General features: G+C 32.7%; 1 protein-coding gene across 2 annotated transcripts; it reads right to left on the reverse strand.

Annotated features, from left to right (window-relative positions):
- Nucleotides 1-448: 448 nt before the first annotated feature.
- Nucleotides 449-12,514, reverse strand: LOC132033224 (uncharacterized). 2 transcript variants are annotated; one of them, XM_059423133.1, is made up of 18 exons: nt 11,920-12,514; nt 11,052-11,087; nt 8,928-9,238; nt 8,325-8,402; nt 7,973-8,193; nt 7,105-7,197; nt 5,249-5,332; nt 4,889-5,002; nt 4,615-4,720; nt 4,471-4,533; nt 4,326-4,379; nt 3,974-4,031; nt 3,392-3,468; nt 2,191-2,261; nt 1,643-1,703; nt 1,380-1,439; nt 938-1,000; nt 449-851 (listed from the first exon to the last, which is right to left on the reverse strand). In XM_059423133.1, the coding sequence occupies exons 1-18, from the start codon at nt 12,071-12,073 to the stop codon at nt 729-731; spliced, it is 1,827 nt and encodes a 608-aa protein (XP_059279116.1). In that variant the 5' UTR covers nt 12,074-12,514; the 3' UTR covers nt 449-728. The 2 variants fall into 2 exon arrangements, with proteins under 2 accessions (XP_059279116.1, XP_059279117.1); XM_059423134.1 differs by lacking the exon at nt 11,052-11,087 and adding an exon at nt 10,289-10,376 and having other exon boundaries at nt 11,920-12,068.
- Nucleotides 12,515-18,468: the final 5,954 nt, after the last annotated feature.

Consider the following 18,468-nt stretch of genomic DNA (forward strand, 5'->3'; position numbering starts at 1 on the left):
TTGAGAGAGTTAAAGCGCTTATTTTCTTCCTAAAATACTCATTTGAGAGAGTTAAAGCGCTTTGCCAAGCTTTTAGGGGGGAAAATATTTTTAAATTTTTAAATATTTCTAAACCTTGAATATTGTGGGAAGGATCATACAACTAGAGTAACATTTGTAATGGATTATAAAACCAAATCTCCAATGAATAGTTGAATACTGTGAATGTGGGAAAAAGAGTGGAAATCGCCCCCAGTGACCTTGGAAATGGGTGGTCTTGGACTTTTGACCCCCACTTGCCCATACGCAAACCTTCAAGGTCAAAAGCCAAAACTTGCTAAACTTAAAATTTTGGCCATGCGAAATGTGGGGTCAAAAGTACAAGACCGCTCACCTCCATGGCCATTCTTATAAATCGCCTGATCATATCTTAGATCCTATTAATATTCTTCAACCTGCCCGGTTATCATTCATAATTAAGATCGTTCCAGTTACTTTATACAATGTAAATTCACAAACAGGCAAGTGCCAATATGAAATAACACAAACAAATATGATACATTTGAGTTATTTTACCACAAAACATAATGACTTTCTACGTTGGTGCAACTTAAAGGGTTGCATTCCCAGATGGCCTAAATCAACAAAGAACTGAAATATATAAAACAGGTGGATGCACCTAAAAGTTAGAATGAACAAAGCTCTTTTTCAAAATGCACTGCCTGTAGCTCCTGGCTGACAGGATTTCTTCAAATAGAGAGGATGTCAAAATCATGGGGCATAAAATCCATGCTCGGCCTATAGTACTTATCTGGGGAGTACAGGCTCAAGTTTGTCACTTGACTGGTGTAAAGGCACGCGAATCTCTCCACCTGTGAATCAACAGAACGTAACTTCAGTTTTCAAGTAAAGATCACGCCCACAAAGTGCAGGATACTTCCCAAGTATTTTATTGTACCTGATGTGCAAAACGAGAATTCTGATAACCGGTCTTCATCAGTTGTCCCCAAACCTTGTGGAACTGTAAATGTTTGATGACTTAATCAAAGAAGAAAAGAGTAAACTACTTTGTTGTTGAAAATCCAAATCAGTTTATTAATACCACAGCGGAAATTGTTAAGTAGCTACTGGCTCAATGATTATGGGCTTAATATTGAAGTTTTGATGATTTGACAAATAATATACCCGAGACAATTGAAAGGAGATAGCCACTGCCAAATGCAAGTCAACAAGAGAAAATTTACAAATATATGAGACTTTACAAAGTTTAAAGAAAGTATAGTTGTGTATTACATATTATTCAAAATATATTTCACCAAAGCTTGCTCCAAACAAGGATGAACTGTTCCATAAAGAAATAATTCCACGTTTAAATGAACTCGTCTCTTTGACAATCTTACCTTTTGGTGACATTCTCGTTGGGCCTGTAGATGATTGAGCCTGACCTCCTCACTTTGGGACTATAAGATGACATAATTAAAACCAGATTAATTGAACCCCCATTACAGAAAAAAATTCATTGCCAATTTACTTCAATGCGATCAAGTACATTTGATTCTCCAGGTGACAGATACCAAGGAAGAGAAATTGACCAGATATAAATATGTTTCTCTTAGTATATTAAAATTTATCTTCCTACTGATACTATCCTGAAATAACCAACCTGTAGCTTATCAAGCTCCGCAAACACCTTCTCATTGTTAACATCATCAGTATCTTTAGACCTGAAGCATATGACAGCTCATGTAATGATTAAAGACGAGAAAAATTTAACCTTTAGGCGATTTCAGATGATTCAAAAAATTTATTAACATAGATGTATGAGTGTTAACTGTCAAAATGGTTCTACAAACAGGAAGATCTTCGTTCAAGATGCACAAATAAAAGGTTTCTTAATTTTTTCACTTAAAGAAACTTGCCACTGCTCAAGTCACAAGACTACTTCACACTGAAATAAAGTCCCGAAGAGGCTGAAAGTCTGTGCTCATAAATAAAGGCTCTCCTGCTTTCTCATCCTCCAACCACCTTAAATCAATCATTCAATCAACTAAACCTCATTTTGCTTCTTCTTTATTTCCTCATTTCTTTTATCCTAGTACTTCCTTAGCAGAACGGACTCAACATGAAAACAGTTGCACAGATAAGATGCACCACCAAAAATCACGCACATATGAGTTCTACAATACAAAATAAAATGGAGAGATTCATTACTTCAGAGACCACTTAAGATGTTGTATTTCATCTTCAATGTGATCACGCTGACTCCTCAATAACTGAAGTTGCTGTAAACATGCAAAAATTGCAATTATTACATTACCATGTAGCAGAACATAAAGCAAACTTTTAGGATTTAAAGTAAAATGCTATAAATTTACAGATAATTCGTTCGCTTCATCTCTTAGCTCACAAGACCATAAAAGAAACCTTAAGTTCATATTTAACTACTTTATGGCATATGGAGAGAAGTTATTTGCTTAGATGAGAAACAAATTGCTTCCCCGTGAAATTTCAATTAAGAAATATATCAAAAGACCTAATCGATAAAAAAAGAAAAAGAAGAAGAAGATATGAGTGATTAAATTGAAACAATAATCAAAGGAAAAACGTGAAAAAGATTGCCAGTAAAGTTGTTGCTAAAGTGTCCAACGTTGACGGAACCGGTTGTTGTCTCCTTATATGGTCTTGGACAATCCTCAACTTATGTGATAACTTTTGGGTTGAGTTGGCCCCAGGTCCATGTTATTTACATGGTATAAGAGTCAGACTCATCACTAAATGGCTGAATGTGTTTCCCAATATTGGGCGCCCATGTTATATTGTCTACGCCACGTACAGCTGCAAGTGAACTTAGCCAAAGTATCAACTGCTCAAACTCAAAGTTGCTAGGCTTATAATGCTGACGACCCCATCTAACCTCGAAGATACAAGTATCTAACTATATAAGGTACATAATTTATATACTTCACAAAAATATTACTATCATTTTAGAATGATGATGGCTGTAAGCACAAAACCAATGATTGCCAGGTGGTAGGGGTTTGAACATCAATTTTGAAACTCAAGTTTGATATGCTATTACATCTTAGGAATATCGACAAATTTCCTTCATTTCAATTTTATTTGGACATGAAAATGATCCACTCCAAAATAGTGGTTTCCTCGGTAAAGACATCATAAGTGTACTTTCAAGACATGTGGCACTACACAAGGTTGACAAGCACTTCAATGATCCCACCCTTATTTACACGCCAGATAAAAGGCTCTCACAAACGCAGCAAATTTCCCATTTGCAAAGCCATAGTAATTGTTCTTGTTGATTATGTTCTCACGTATAGAGAGCTACGAAGCATATGAAGTACAAGAAAATCTAATGGAGTACAGAGAATAAGCCGAAGGGGATATGCTTATATACCTTGCGAGTATCCCTTAGTTCCCAGAGAAGTTCAACCTCTCTCTCAAGCTCTGGAACAACAAGCATTGTTCTCCAACCTGCTCAAACATCATAAGATCCTAAAGTCTAGAATTCGAACTTTTAAAAAGAAGCAAAGGAAAACAAATAAAAAGAGGTATACAGGATATGCTAGGGGTTGGATATGATAATAGCCATGATCATGGAAAAGAGTATCGGAGAGAAACTTGGACATTAATTTTCTTTCCATCCATGTAAATATTGATTCTTGGAAATCTCGGAATATTCTTTAAATCTCACTATTAGTGCTCAAATATAACAGCTAGTCAACAGCTTTTGTGATCTTAGTTGCATATGGTCAAAAATAATGTAAATGCTTATCTATAATTAATTTTATTTGAACCATAATAGTATCAATTTATCATAATTGTTCTAATATGGCTCTAACATACTCTATGTATCAGTTGCATAAACCTAGTTTGATGAACTAGAAAGGTGTGCAGCAGCAGTCCTTAGAACTCACTACCAATATATGAAGTTTTAAAAAAGCAGCAAGAAGGAGCACATGGAGTGGCGAATGCATACCCAAAACCTTTTTGCTGCGTAAGATATCACCGTAAATGTGATCCCCAACATAAAGAACCTAGTTGAAGAGAACAATGCGTTACCATCCAAATAAATAAATAAAAATGGGAATTAAACACCACAGTTAATCACCCAATTAGAATCATGAAACAAGCTCATAATAACACCAAGTAAATCCACTATTCCTTCCCTCCATAACTTCGTAAATTGAAACTAGAGTCCCGACTGTTAAGCTATATGCTGTCTCTTTCAGCCATACTGAGTATTTAAAGATATGCCTTTGTGCTTGTATTTAAAGAGCTGAAAGCAGTATAAAGTAGTAATCAAGAGAATACTGATGCCGACACAATACCTGTGAGCTAGACTCGATTGAAAGTAATTTATGCAAATGGCCAACATTTCCCCCCTTGAAGAGAAATAAGGAAAATATTCAGTCATTTTACACAAACCATCAAATTCAACAAACTAAGCAGCATAAATTATATCTGCATCCACACCTGGAAAATTCTGTAGCCTTCCTTCAAGCTCTTTAATGGCAATCTCAAAGAAGTGCTCCCCACCTAATGTATTGGACAAAGTCAGAACATGCACAAAATGGAGAAAGGCAGTGGCCAAGAGAAAACTAAGTTTTCTGCACTGACCTGTGCCATAGGAGTCCCATTATCAGTGTTAATTAGCATGCCACTTTCAGGCTCGACCTCAAAAATGTTTGCACGGATTTCATCATGAAAAAAGCCTGGTTTTGCACTGCATAACGTCAAGTACTTGTTTGTCAGCAAGGTGATCACAACTCTACAAACAATAGCTGGAAATATAAAAGAGACAGGCATATGCCCTAAATGTGGCTCCATATGGCTGTGGCATCAAAAGAAGCACATATGCATATTCTCGAAAGTTTCAAGGGAAGAAGATGACCTGCCAGTGATGACAACATCGAAGTACCGGAGCCAATCAAAACTGGAACTAGACCCATCAGAAAGTTTGGGCCCACAAAGGAAGTTCATGACAATGTTTGTGTAGTCCCACAAGCTGCACACATGTAATTAAGATCATTATAAAATGTAAAGAATGCATAAATCATCAGTGGAAGAGAATAATTTGAGTAGTTCTACTGATGGAATTTGAAGAACCTTGCAGGCAATACAACCTTCAGAAAGAGAAGCACCTAATGCTCAAAAACAAAAACAATAAAAAAAAAAAAAAAAAAAAAAAAAAAAGAAAAACAAAGCAAAAACTGACAGAAGAAGAAGGAGACTTCTGTGAGAGCATCATCACCTGTTTGTTACCAGAAAGGTAGCACGTCCGGATTCTCTTAGCATTTTGAGCATCGGAACAATTGATGTATCCTCATTGATATATCTGATGTTGGCAGAGGCAGATGGCAAGATAAACAAATTAGTCAAATAAGCAGTGAATTATGAGAATATACAAGACAATAAAAATAACATCCCATAGGTTTTGCATATTTCTAATCAAAGAACATAGAAGGTGTTCTCAACTATTCAACGTTTCCACCCATTCTCATCTCCCAAGTCTTAAAATTTCTAAGGCGACAAAGCTTATATATTACTCTCTTCAAAGCTTTTGTAATTTAAGTTTAAGAAACGTTTATTAACCACTTGAAGCACCGAACAATGTTCAAAACAATACCTTAATGATATAAAATAGTACCACATATCAACCTATCAAAAAAAGGGATTTAACCAAAATCCAGAAAAATCTTCAACATGTGTATTAGAGGCTAACCAAAAAAGTTATATTGAAGAAAAACTAACCAAATGACGTTTACGCATACGATAAGCGGACATTATTACTAATCAAACAAATTAAATGGAGGACTTAGCATAAGCATTTATCATCACTTTGTGTGACCAGTGAACTTTAAACTTGGAACCATAATGTCCGGCAAGCTACCCCTTATACCACGACCATGAGCAAAGATATCAACCTTTTCCTCTTTTGGTCAATCCTAGGCTCACTAGCAAGAGAGAGAGAGAGAGAGAGAGAGAGATGCAGAAGCACTGTTTTTGTAACAGAGGTTAACAATGGCGGTAACTTCCACGAAAGCTACATAGCAACAAGAAGACACACTTGCAGACACTGCCAAAATAGATGGATACAGCAGTTTCTGCACCTTGGCTTTGGCTACTGTGGTTGATGCTATTTCTGATATAGATCTTAAGCTTTGATGTCAGAATACAGATGGTCCCTAGATAAACAGCAAAATAGCTGCCAAACTAGATCAGCCTCTTAGATATCAGATTTACAATTATTATGGTCAGCTATTTGATCAAACAGAAAGTGAAGATGGGGCGCTGCCGTCAAATATTTCAGCATATTGGTCAATTTCCTTGTTGAGTCAGTTTCGGATCTTATTCATTTCAAGGCCCCGTTTTTCTTCATTTACCTTTCTCCTTTTCTGTTTAGAACAGCACTGAAGGTTTGAAGCTACACTCCCCTAAATAAAGAACAGGTACAACCAATTATCTCTAGATTTCCTGAAATATGGTCTGCTACAGTTATCTTCATTTCTTCTACTGCCCTATACGCACCACACTCCTAGAACACCAGGCTTTTAACTTTTCACAGAGAAGAGGGAGATTAGTTCCAGCTACCCTTTTCCCTTAAAACCTAGTTAATGAATGATATGGACATTGAGATATTCATGCAAAGCATAGGCTAGACAAGCAGTACACTGAACACCAACCCTAGCATAGGATAACTGATATTTCCAATAAGAACAACAACGACGTGATGGTCAAAGCCTTCGTCTCACTCCTCGTTGAGAATAAAAATGTTAATCTCCTTTCCTTTTCAATAATATCCTTGTTTTCATATTAGTGAACTATCAAACAAGTTACATGCAACAGACGACAAAATTGGGAATACCATATCACACAAGCTTTTAAGACAAATAAAGCATCAAGAGAAAACAAACTAACATGTGCATATGCAACAACTAAAAGGGAAAAAGTGTCACTTTGAGGCCAAAACCCTAGGTAAAGCATGTCTTGTTTTCTAAGGTCCACCAAAGCTAACATTCCCTGGGATATGAAAACATGAACTGACAGATTTACTAATTACCACTCAGTATGGTACATTCTCAAGAAGCAACAAACAGTAGCCCATACCTTTTTGGATCTTTTGCAACCATCTGCTTCAAAGTCCCATCACGGTGGCACAAATCTACTGCTGCTCTAACATCCTTGTACATGCGAGAGTAGCTGCAAGAAGTGTTAGCAAATAAGCATACCATGTAGACTATATAAAATGCTGCCATTAAAGCAGTAGACAGTGAAAACACACATGGAATATTAATAAATGTAACCCAGAGGCCAACCATCAACTTGTAAACAATTCATCGCATGCATGCGCATACCCGCCATAAATTAGCAGCAACTTCCTGTTCAATGAAATTAGTCCAAGAATCCTTGGGAAAAGAAAACCGTTGCATGGTCATGCTGACACATGCATATCAAATTGCTAAGGTACGAGAACTAGTCACAAATTTAAAATTTTAAATATTGTTACACTTCTGAGAATATATATCTTGAAGCGACTAACAGAAGATGACAACACCACGGAGATTTGAGTGAATTGAAAGATGTAAGATATCTATAAAACAAGCTGAAACTAGAATCACTCATTGAAGATACATCTATGGGACATCCTTATTGAAGAAATCTAATTGCTTCCATAAAGCTACTACAAGTAAGAGCTCCAAAAACAGAATAACTAGGTATTAGAAGAGAACTGAAACTAGATTCGACCACCAGCTTCTTTGTTTCAAGCATATCTCGTTATAGATTGGTAGATATATTTGTGAAGAACTTCAGTTAATCTCTGTTTACACCTCTAGCTAATGGAAAATAAAAACGAAATGACAACACAATAGTCAAATTAACAGCATGCAAAGCCGAATTAAAGAAGACATTGGCAGAAATACAGATTGACATTACTGTCCATAAAGCTATAAAAGAGTACTGGTTACTCTCTTACTCTGCATCTTCAGGAACTTTTCCTGGATTTTTGTCCTTGAAGTCCACCAGCTGAGCGAATAAGTAGGCTTCAGCGAGAGAGAAAAGGGTATCGATAAGGGCATAGTCAGGTTCATCAAATGAATCCCGAAGCAAGGTATTGCCATAAGTAGCAACTTTATCTTCCTTCGAAAGCTCCCCAAATCCATGATAAGCTACTTTCACATATTTGTGTCGGTCCATCTGTTACTTGAGCAAGCAGAAAAGGAACAATAGTTAAATAAGAAAGAAACTAAATTACAACCCTAAGCGAGGATGAAGTGAAATTAATGATTAAGACTGGAAACAATTACAAGGACAAAGAGGCGACAAACCTTTAATATATTCCCCCTCTTTTTATCAAGAACCAAACCTCTGACCATATAGCTCCAATCAAATGACCATTCCAACAGCTACACAACACCCAACATGGTGAAAAATCTTCCAGTTATCACTTTATAAATCAGTAATAATAAACAAAAAAACTCAGATCAAGAGTCAAATAATCCTCCAGCACAAACAATAAATGAGCAGTGATTTTTTTATGGCAATCACCAGCTCGCGACAACGTATCCCAAAACAACTAACTGCTTTTATACCAAAGACAGAATGAATGTTAACAGTTTAAAAAAAAAAGGACAGAATGAGGTCGAACATTCAATTTCTAAATCATGAAAACAAAAACCTTCAACTCAACATGACGCATAACACATATCATTGTACCAATACCACACTCTAGGTCATTGAAGTCACAAATTCACAATTAATGCTAACTACACATATAAAATGCATTGAGCATGATATCCATCAAATAAGATGAATAACCTTGTTGTGCAACTGCCAGAGGAATAAATGCATATTGGAGACAACAAACTAGCACATAGATATGCCTCATCAATTTCTATTCAGACTTTTCCTTTTACAAGTATTAATATTACCTCTGAAGGGTATCCTAAATCATAAACAAGCTTTCTGACAGTGCCTTCATATGCAAGAGATTCGAAAGTCTCAGGTTTGTACTGTGCCAGGGTGTAATCCATGTCGAATCCAACAGCAACTATACTTTTCATGTTTAAGGACCTGTTACAGAATATCTGCTTTCCTATGTCAATGTTGCACCCTCCTTCTGGAGATGACCATATGCACGAACTCTGACCACCATTGGCACCATATCCCTTCTCAATAAGTGCCGCGCTGTTATCTACACCAACACCATCCATTGTACAACTTGTATGCAACTGATCTCTCCCTGAACAGTATGATAATAACGAAATTAGCTAGTCGATGATAGTCTATGAACATGTCAAATTCCACAACTAATCTGAAAATTGCAGCACAGAGCTTCTTGTTCAATGTTTTGAGGAATAGGAAAAACATCGCGAACTCACAAAGAGAACCCAAACAAGAAAAAACGAAAATTTGACCAATCCAAAGCTGGTTCCTCTAAGGCAAGGCCAAAACGTAGCCTTAGAGATGAAAGTTAGAGTTGGCACCTATGAAGTTGCATATCATCTTCTGGCCTTTGATTACAATCAGGTTAAAGCCTTTCTTCATAAAACTCATTATGGTTCAACTGCTAGTTTACGTTGGTATTATCGTATATTAGATTGCATAACATTATAGTAATCACTTCTTAAACACTGTATGCTGATAACATAACCATGCAGAGAAATTAGGCAATTTCTTTAATAAGTAAAGGTTGAAAAGAGCAAATCGTTGATTTAAATGCAGACTACCAAAAATACATTCTCCACAAATTTATTATTAACATTAAAAGAGACAAGACCATTCACCACCAAGAGGAGTAACTCTCAATCTCAGCTGCATCTAACATAATTATTTGAAATTCCACATGTTAATTTCCACCACATAAAGCAACTTTGATATAACAGTAACAAACACCAAACTCATCGGCACCAACCTTCTCAACTTCCTTTGGGCAGAGGAAAAGTAGCACTACAGATATTAACTTAGGTACTGTAGGAAAATAACAAGAACCATGAGTATACTTCAATGAAATGACTCTTTCCCAGGACCAAAATCTTAGCTCCTGTTTGGACATAGATTTTCAAAAAAAAAAAAAAAAAATTGAAAAAAATTGTTCGTTCATGAAATTTGATCAGTATAAATTTTCTAAGTTCGTGAAATTTCACTTCCACTCACAAAACTTCGAACTTTTTCCAAGTAAAATGCATGTCTAGGACTTCAAGTTCCAAAACTATTTTTCAACACAACTTCAAAAACTCATTTTTTCAAGTTTCGACTAAATCTATGGCCAAACGCTAGCTTAGTATCTTACCTTTAATCACACTTGTAAACCAACTCAAAGCACCAGGTTTATGTCCCAACTTGTAAGCCTATACTCCAAGATATGCTCCAATGAATACCTATATATTTCACCAAAGTGAATTTCGCTCGTTACAATCGAAGTAGTCCTATTGTAGATAGGAGTCAAGCTCCAAATAACCTATTACGTGGAAGCATATCCCTATAGCAGTGCTCATAAGCAGCCAAAACTAAAACAAAAAAGTGAGACACATGGATCATAGACCTAGCCACTTGGAAAGGACATCAAAGTAACACAACATTTGTGAAAAAAAGCCCTTCAACTTGACCTAATTTACTTTCCTAGATATCAATTCTGCTCCTTAAACAAAATTGTTCAAGCTCATATAAGATTCTCAACACTTTGAAGTATTCAGCCTTAAAGAAAGCGAAATCAATTACCAGGAAAATTCCACAACTATATATCCTGTTCAAAAAAAACTAATTCATTTACTACAATCACAAAAATTGCAGAAACATGATTAAAAAAAAAAAAAAACTATTTATTTACTACAATCACACAAATTGCAGCAACATGATTAAAAAAAACTATTCATTTAGTACAATCACAAAAATTGCAGAAACAAGATAACAAAACCTAATTCATTTACTACAATCACAAAATTGCAGAAACATGATTAAAAAAACCTATTCATTTACTACAATCATAAAAATTGCAGAAACAAGATAACAAAACCTAATTCATTTACGAGCTATTGCAGAGGAGCAGGGTTTACCCTGTGCACATCCAAAGGGTAGCCGCTGCGGGTTCCCTTGTCATTAAAAAAAAAAAAAAAAAAACTAATTCATTTATCAAAATCACAAAATTGCAGAAACAAGATTAAAAAAAAACCAATTCATTTACTACAATCACAAAAAATACAGAAACAAGATATAAAAAAAACTATCATTTACTACAATCACAAAAATGGCAGAAACAAGATAAAAAAAAACCTAATTTCTTTACTACAATCACAAAAAATGCAGAAACAAGATTAAAAACCCTAATTCATTTACTACAATCACAAAAATTGCAGAAACGACTTTTTTTAAAAAAAAAAAAAATTAATGCATTTACTACAATCACAAAAATTGCAGAAACAAGATTAAAAAACTAATTTTTTGATAAATATTTACAAACTAATTTTTCATATAAAAAAAAAAAAACTAATTCATTTACTACAATCACAAAAAATGCAGAAACAAGATTAAAAAAACATAATTAATTTACTACAAATGAAAAAATTACAGAAACAAGATTAAAAAAAAAAAAAACTAGTTCATACTAGAATCACAAAAATTGCAGAGACAAGATTAAAAAAAACTAGTAATTCATTACTAACAATCACAAAAATTGCAGAAACAAAATAAAAAAATCTTAATTTTTTTTTATACTTAAGATTACTACAATCACAAAAATTGCAGAAACAAGATAAGAAAGCCTAATTCACTTACTACATTCACAAAAAATGCAGAAACAACATAAATAAAAACCTAATTCACTTACTACAATCACAAAACAAAACAAAAAAAATGTTTAATATGCAAAAAAACACCACAAAAAAAAAGTACATCAAAAAAAAATTATCAAAAAAAGGCACAAACCTTTACGACGAACTGATTTCCCTTTGTTCAACAAATGATGAGAACTGAGAAAACCTAAATGGAAATGGAAGCTTCTAGAAAATGATGAAACGTGGTGTTGATGAGGTGTCAACACAGACAAACAAAGTGAAACTGAACGCTTAGGAATTCGCATCTTTGACTTAAATAGCCATTTTAGGGATTCAAATTTGGAATCTAATGTTGTGTAAAGCCAAAATGTTATTCGAGCTACTTGTTATTACTAGCCCTGACGATGCTATTCCCTTCATACATTTAACAACTCTATACTTATTCTTCTTCACTTTTTCTTTTCCCTGCCTATTTATGATTAGACAAAAACGGTTGTTCGGATTACAGGTAAAAAAGTGGTGGAATTGAATTCGGTTTTTTTCATTCTACACGGAATCGGATTCTTCCAAATCGTTAAGTTGAAGGAATGACGTGACGCTACGGTCGGTTGACACGTGTCAGCGGGTTCCGATGGTTAATTACCGGAGACTGACCCGGAAAAATGGGAGGAAACGAAATTTAGCTAAGGGCGGGGTAAGGGATGTAGACTGGTGAAATTTGCACTGCCATTGCAATTTTTGAGGCGACCGTTTAATTTCTCATTATATATAACCAAAATTTTACCGCGGTAATAGTATCCAGCAGGGGTCGTTTGGTAGACGGTATAAGCTGGGATATTCCAGCACTAATTTTTGTATCATATTTGGTAGAAGGTATAAATTTTTTTTGGGATAAATTTATACGTTGTATAAAATAAAGTATAAAATGCATCCTATGGTATAAGCTGGGATATACCTTCTTATACCACTTATCCTGAGATTATTTTATACCATCTCCTAGATGGTATAAAATAGTCCAAGATATGGAATAAATTAGTCCCGAAATTATAATCTCGGGATAATTTTGGCCATTCACCCAACGACCACTAAGAATATACCACCACTGCATATTGATCCGAGGGGTTAAACAATAAACAAGTTATATTACTTCCACCTCATAAAGAATATTAAACAAATTTTTTGAGAATATGCCAAGTAATAAAATTATACTTTTAAATGAGCGGTGTTGAGGATTATACGTACCTTCTTTAGTTTTTTTTCTTCTTTAAGAATGCAATTTTATATCCATTGACTTCCACTAAATTTATTATTTATATGATGATTTAAAAAATATAAAATGAGGCTACCGTTTAATTCTCATTATATATAACCCAAAATTTTACTGCGGTAACTGTATTTTAGTAAGAATATACCGGGTGAATTTGATTAAATGACCAGAAAGCATACATAAGAATGCTGATATATCATATACTTCTATTCATTTTTGTAAAGACCCTTTTTAACTAATTTCCACTACTACATAATGTTACCTCCGTCCCATCAAATTAAAGAATTTTATTGAGAATATGCTAAGTACTGAAATTATTCTTTTAAATGAATGGTGTTAAGAATTATACATATCCTTTTTAGTTTTCTCTCTTTCTTTAAAGAATGCATTTTTATATCAATTGATTTCCACTAAATTATTTGTATGATGATTTAAAAAAAATATAAATGGAAATTTTAAGTAGGTGTTTGGACTATATTTGATTGAAAAAAGGTAAATACTATTTGAAATTGATAAGAAAATATTTTAAAATTGATTGTGTTTGGACGTGAATTTCACTTGAGAAAATAGTTGAAGTTCTATAAGTGAAAAGAAGTGATATTCCATTTCTTCCAATTTATTCGATGGTATCTCACTGGTAAACGTTTTAAGAAGAGATAGAGAGTTTGAAAATGCACGATCTAAAACAAGTTTGTATGGATATACATGAAAATTTAAAGTTAAATTATTTTAAGAAAATGAAGTATGGCGTTATTTTGGAACAAACTAAAAGAAAAAAAGGTATGATACATAAATTGGAAAAAGATTTATCCGCACTATGTGCTTACATCAAACCAATAGATGCATGTTAATTGTCAGGTGTTTTTATATAAATTTATTTCTCTTAACCATGATTAATAACTCATGTTCTTACTTCAATAAATTATTATAGATTAAATAGGTTTGGTATAAAATTCAGGGTGAATGAGTATTTACCCATAAATTAAAACAGAAAGAGTCATTTATGGCCAAATATTTTGATTGTTATTGGAAATTTTTTTAATCAAGAGAGCAGTAGTGTACTGTTAGCATATCTTTAGTATCAAAGAGGAAATTTTAAGGGCTCGTTTGGTACGAGGGGTAAGGATAAATAGTCCCGGGATTATATTTGAGATGGGTTTATCTCATGTTTGGTTGGAATAAAATCGCGGTATAACTAATTCGGGGATTGCAGTGTTATTTTATCCCTGTGAGAGGGTGGAATAACTAATCTAGGAATAACTTATCCCAAAATAAATTTTGTCCCTGTGAGAGGGTGGAATAACTAATCTAGGAATAACTTATCCCAAAATAAATTATCCCGGAATAGCTTGTTAACCAAACGACCCCTAGGTTAATCACCCACTCACCAGTATCTTCTTTATTGGTTTTTTTCTTAATTACCCACTAAGTAATTTGGGCTAAAAAGTTATAGATTACATATTTACATTGCATTATGTCACGTGCAAAATTTAATCACCTTTCAAAAGCATTAAAGCAAGACCATTCGTTCCTTATTTATCAAATACTAGCGTCATTTGGCCCGGGCTGACGTTAAAATATTAATTTGTAGATATCTTTTAAATTTTTTCTGTTTTTGCTGTTTTGTTTTTGTAACATTAATATGATACTTTAAAAGACTTCTAAAATATTAAAGTACAAAAACGTACCTAAAAAGCAAAGGGAAGTAATTTTTTTTGGTTTATATATTAGATTAAAAAAAAAAATCAAACATTTGAAAGCTCTTCTAATTTCCATTTCACTTAAACGTTTTGAGATTAAAGTCTCCGATAATCCAAATTGAATTCCATATGTTAAATTAATTTCATTTGTTTCTTTGAATTGAATCTATATTGACTAACTTATTTTTTTACCAAAGATATTACAGTAGCATGATGAAATCAATAAAGTTAACTTACAAATAAATATGAATAATTAAAAGCCTTGATATTACAAGAATTTTTTGTAGATTCTTTCAAATTAAAACACAAAAAAAATACTAAAAAGTCAATAGAATTAATTGTTCTGACTTTGAGCTTTCTTTTATCTTCCAAAAAATGCATGTTAAACAATAACAGTTTTTTACCTTTTCTTAATTTAATAAACCATTTTATGAAATCTACATTGTAATAACTTTTTCATGTTAAACGTAAATATTTTATCCTAAACTATATAAAATATTCAGTATCCGATATTTTACAAAATATTTTAATATTTAAGAAAAAAGTAAAAAATATAATTTTTGCAATTGTCTTGTATTAGTACTGTTTGAAAAAATCAATTGTATTTTCTTTAACAACATTATTTTTACAAACATTTTTAGAATATATAAAAATAATATTTTATAGTTACTCTTTTAATATAGTAAATAAATTTTACGTTAATAGTGTGAGCACGTAAAATTTATTAACTAACTACCGTACTTCGGAATTCATTTTTACAATTGAGACGAAGGGACTGTAATTTACATTTTTGAAGTATTTGACAATGATATAAGTTATTTATATTTATTTTCTTAATTTATAATCCAAACTTAAGTGTAATCCTTATAAATTACTTATGTTGTCCAGCATGTACGACATAAGATTATAGGAGAAAATTAAAAAGAAATTACTAAATAGATGAATAAAAAATTAAAATAGCAAATGGTAAATGGTAAATAACATTAATAAATAATAAATAGTATTATAAGAATAGAATTTTAGTTCAATAATTAAGCCTATATTAAGATAGAATTGAATGACATGATGACTCTTTATGTGTCTATAATAAATTCTTAAGGAAAAACATAATTTGAAACAAGTTTAGTAATATTTCAACATAAGAGATTCAAATATTTATGTATGTTTTGTGGGGCCTCTATAATATTTTTCGTAACATCATCATTTTTAGGGGCATGAAAAAAGTCCTTAAAGTTATAAAAATTTATCAAAATATGTGAAAATTCACAAAGCCATTAAAATTTTAATTAGGGGTAAAAAGAGTCAAAAAAATTCACGCGAAGACTAGGAAAAATGGGTATTCCCCCTTATATATAGTATAAAGTAATGAAAAGTAGACAATAAAATTAAAAATTAAATTTGACCTTAAAAAAATAAATTTAGGACTTAGAAGTAATTAATTAAAAAGTATAACACATAAATTGGAAAAAGATTTATCCGCACTATGTGCTTAGATCAAACCAATAGATGCATGTTAATTGTTAGGTGTTTGTATATAAATTTATGTCTCTTAGCCATGATTAATAACTCATGGTCTTACTTCAATAAGTTACTTAATCATAATAAATTAAATAGGTCTGGTATAAAAATCCAGCGCGAATGAGTATTTACTCCTGAATTGAAACGGAAAGAATATCATTTATGGCCAAATATTTTGAATATTGTTGTTGTTATTATTGGAAGTTTTTTAATCCAGAGAGTAGTAGTGTGCTTTTAGCATATCTTTGGTATTAAAGAGGAAACTTTAAGTTAATCACCCACTCACCATTATCTTCTTTATTGGTTTTTTTCTTAATTACCCACTATGTACTTTGGGCTAAAAGGTTCTAGATTACATATTTACATTGCATTATGTCACGTGCAAAATTTAATCACCTTTCAAAAGCATTAAAGCTAAGATCATTCGTTCCTTATTTGTCAAATAATTAGCAACACTAATCGTTGTCTAATTAAAAAAAAAAGAATCTTTACAAATCATACGCCATTGCAGCAGGAATGAATTCTACTTAAGGATTAGACGTGTTGCTCCAGGGAAAATAAACGTGCAACGATTACTATTTGGTGAGTTCGATAATATTTTATGCCCCTACCTTGACCCAAAGCCTACATGACAATCCTTTAAATCCTAATTGATTTTGAACCAAGTGTGTCTACATTAGCGGAAAAATACATGAAGGGCAAGCCTATGGTTCTACGTGTATGCATTTGAACATCTTTGTGAGTGAGAGAATTAATTCTTTCTATTTGATATCCCATTTGTGTTTTGAATTACATTTTTCAAGTGTGGAATTCTCTCTTGAGTGTGAGGGCACATGAAAATTTGAGTTGTGAATTTGTTCCATTTTCCAATTGAGAGGATTGAACAAAAGAAAGTTTTTTTGTGATAATGAGGAAAATTTTGAAGCTTTAGAGTCATGACTTGATTGCTACTTTGATTAACTTGGTGTTTGAGCATTTGAAATGAAAATGAAATTTTTGAGAAGAAGTTAATGATTCATATGTTTTGGATTAACTATTGGTACCAATCAAAGTCATGTGTTTGTGCTGAAAGTAGACTTTTTGACTTGATATGATGTTGGTGCACTTTTGAATTGAGTCCTTTGAAGGAAATTGTATGTTTTTATTTGCTTGAGGACAAGCAAAGGTTTAAGTTTGGGGGTTTGATAAATTAGTATTTTTACCAACTTATCTCTTCTTTATGCTTAGATTTTTTGTTATGTTTGATTGGAAAAATAGTGCATTTACTATGGTTTGCTTTAATTTTATAGGTCTATATGATTGAGAATTGATCGGGAAGAAAACCAAGTGAAAACAAGTCAAAAGGAGGCTAAATTGTAAAAAATGAGAAAATTGGCTAAAAGTGCAAAAAGTGGCCAGAATTGCAATTCCAATTTTTTTTTGAAAATATGAGGCTATTTTTGTCAAGTCTTAATGTGGGAAAATTGAGAATTATAAAAGCAAAGCTTGGAGAAAATATTTATTATCTTTGGTCATTTCTACAAGACTTTTTGGAGCTAGGGTTCTTACACCATCCTTGGGTGTTGAAGATTTAAAGATTTGTTTGAGCAATTTTTTGAACCTTTATTCATTTCTTTGATTCCTTGCTTTGTATTGAATATTTAAGTGTGTAGTATTTTATTCTTTCACTTGAATCTTGTTGTGATTATTCATTATCATGTGTTGGATTAAAACTCTTGTTTTGCTTATGTATTAATCGATTTTTATTTATAATGAAGTGGGTCCTTGTTTCTTTAATTAATCTTATTCTTTAATGTTTCTTAAGGAATTAACTAACCCTAAGACTCGCCCATTTACTTTGATTTGAGTTCGGAAGAGGAAAATTGAGGTTGGGAAAGTTTAATTAACAAGGATTTGGGGCTTTAAACCTCATCTAATAACTTGAGCTAGGAATAGAAAAGTTAACTTGAGATTCAATTGGTATGCTTAATATCACACTCTAGGGCATGAAAAAGTTTAGAGTGAAATTCATTGATTTGGTTGGAAGACTTTCAATGAGATTTCAGAAATCATGATCTATTAATATAAACTCGCTCTTAATTGTAAAATCGTAAAATACATTGGATCGTTACTTGAGTGTAAATTCCCTTGTATCCATGCTTGTAGCATTTATCATTTTACTTGCTTTCTAGGTTAGTTTTCTCTTTGTTAGTTTTTAAATCAAAAATCAAATATT

The sequence above is a fragment of the Lycium ferocissimum genome, chromosome 10 (assembly GCF_029784015.1).
Source record: "Lycium ferocissimum isolate CSIRO_LF1 chromosome 10, AGI_CSIRO_Lferr_CH_V1, whole genome shotgun sequence".
NCBI lineage: Eukaryota > Viridiplantae > Streptophyta > Magnoliopsida > Solanales > Solanaceae > Lycium > Lycium ferocissimum.

Coding starts and splice junctions, on each gene's coding strand:
- LOC132033224 (XM_059423133.1), bottom strand. CDS start 12,073: ATGCGAATTCCTAAGCGTTCAGTTTCACTTTGTTTGTCTGTGTTGACA. Junction 4,534..4,614: donor ATGGGACTCCTATGGCACAG/GTCAGTGCAGAA, acceptor CCAATACATTAG/GTGGGGAGCACTTCTTTGAG. Junction 4,032..4,325: donor CAATCGAGTCTAGCTCACAG/GTATTGTGTCGG, acceptor CTCTTCAACTAG/GTTCTTTATGTTGGGGATCA.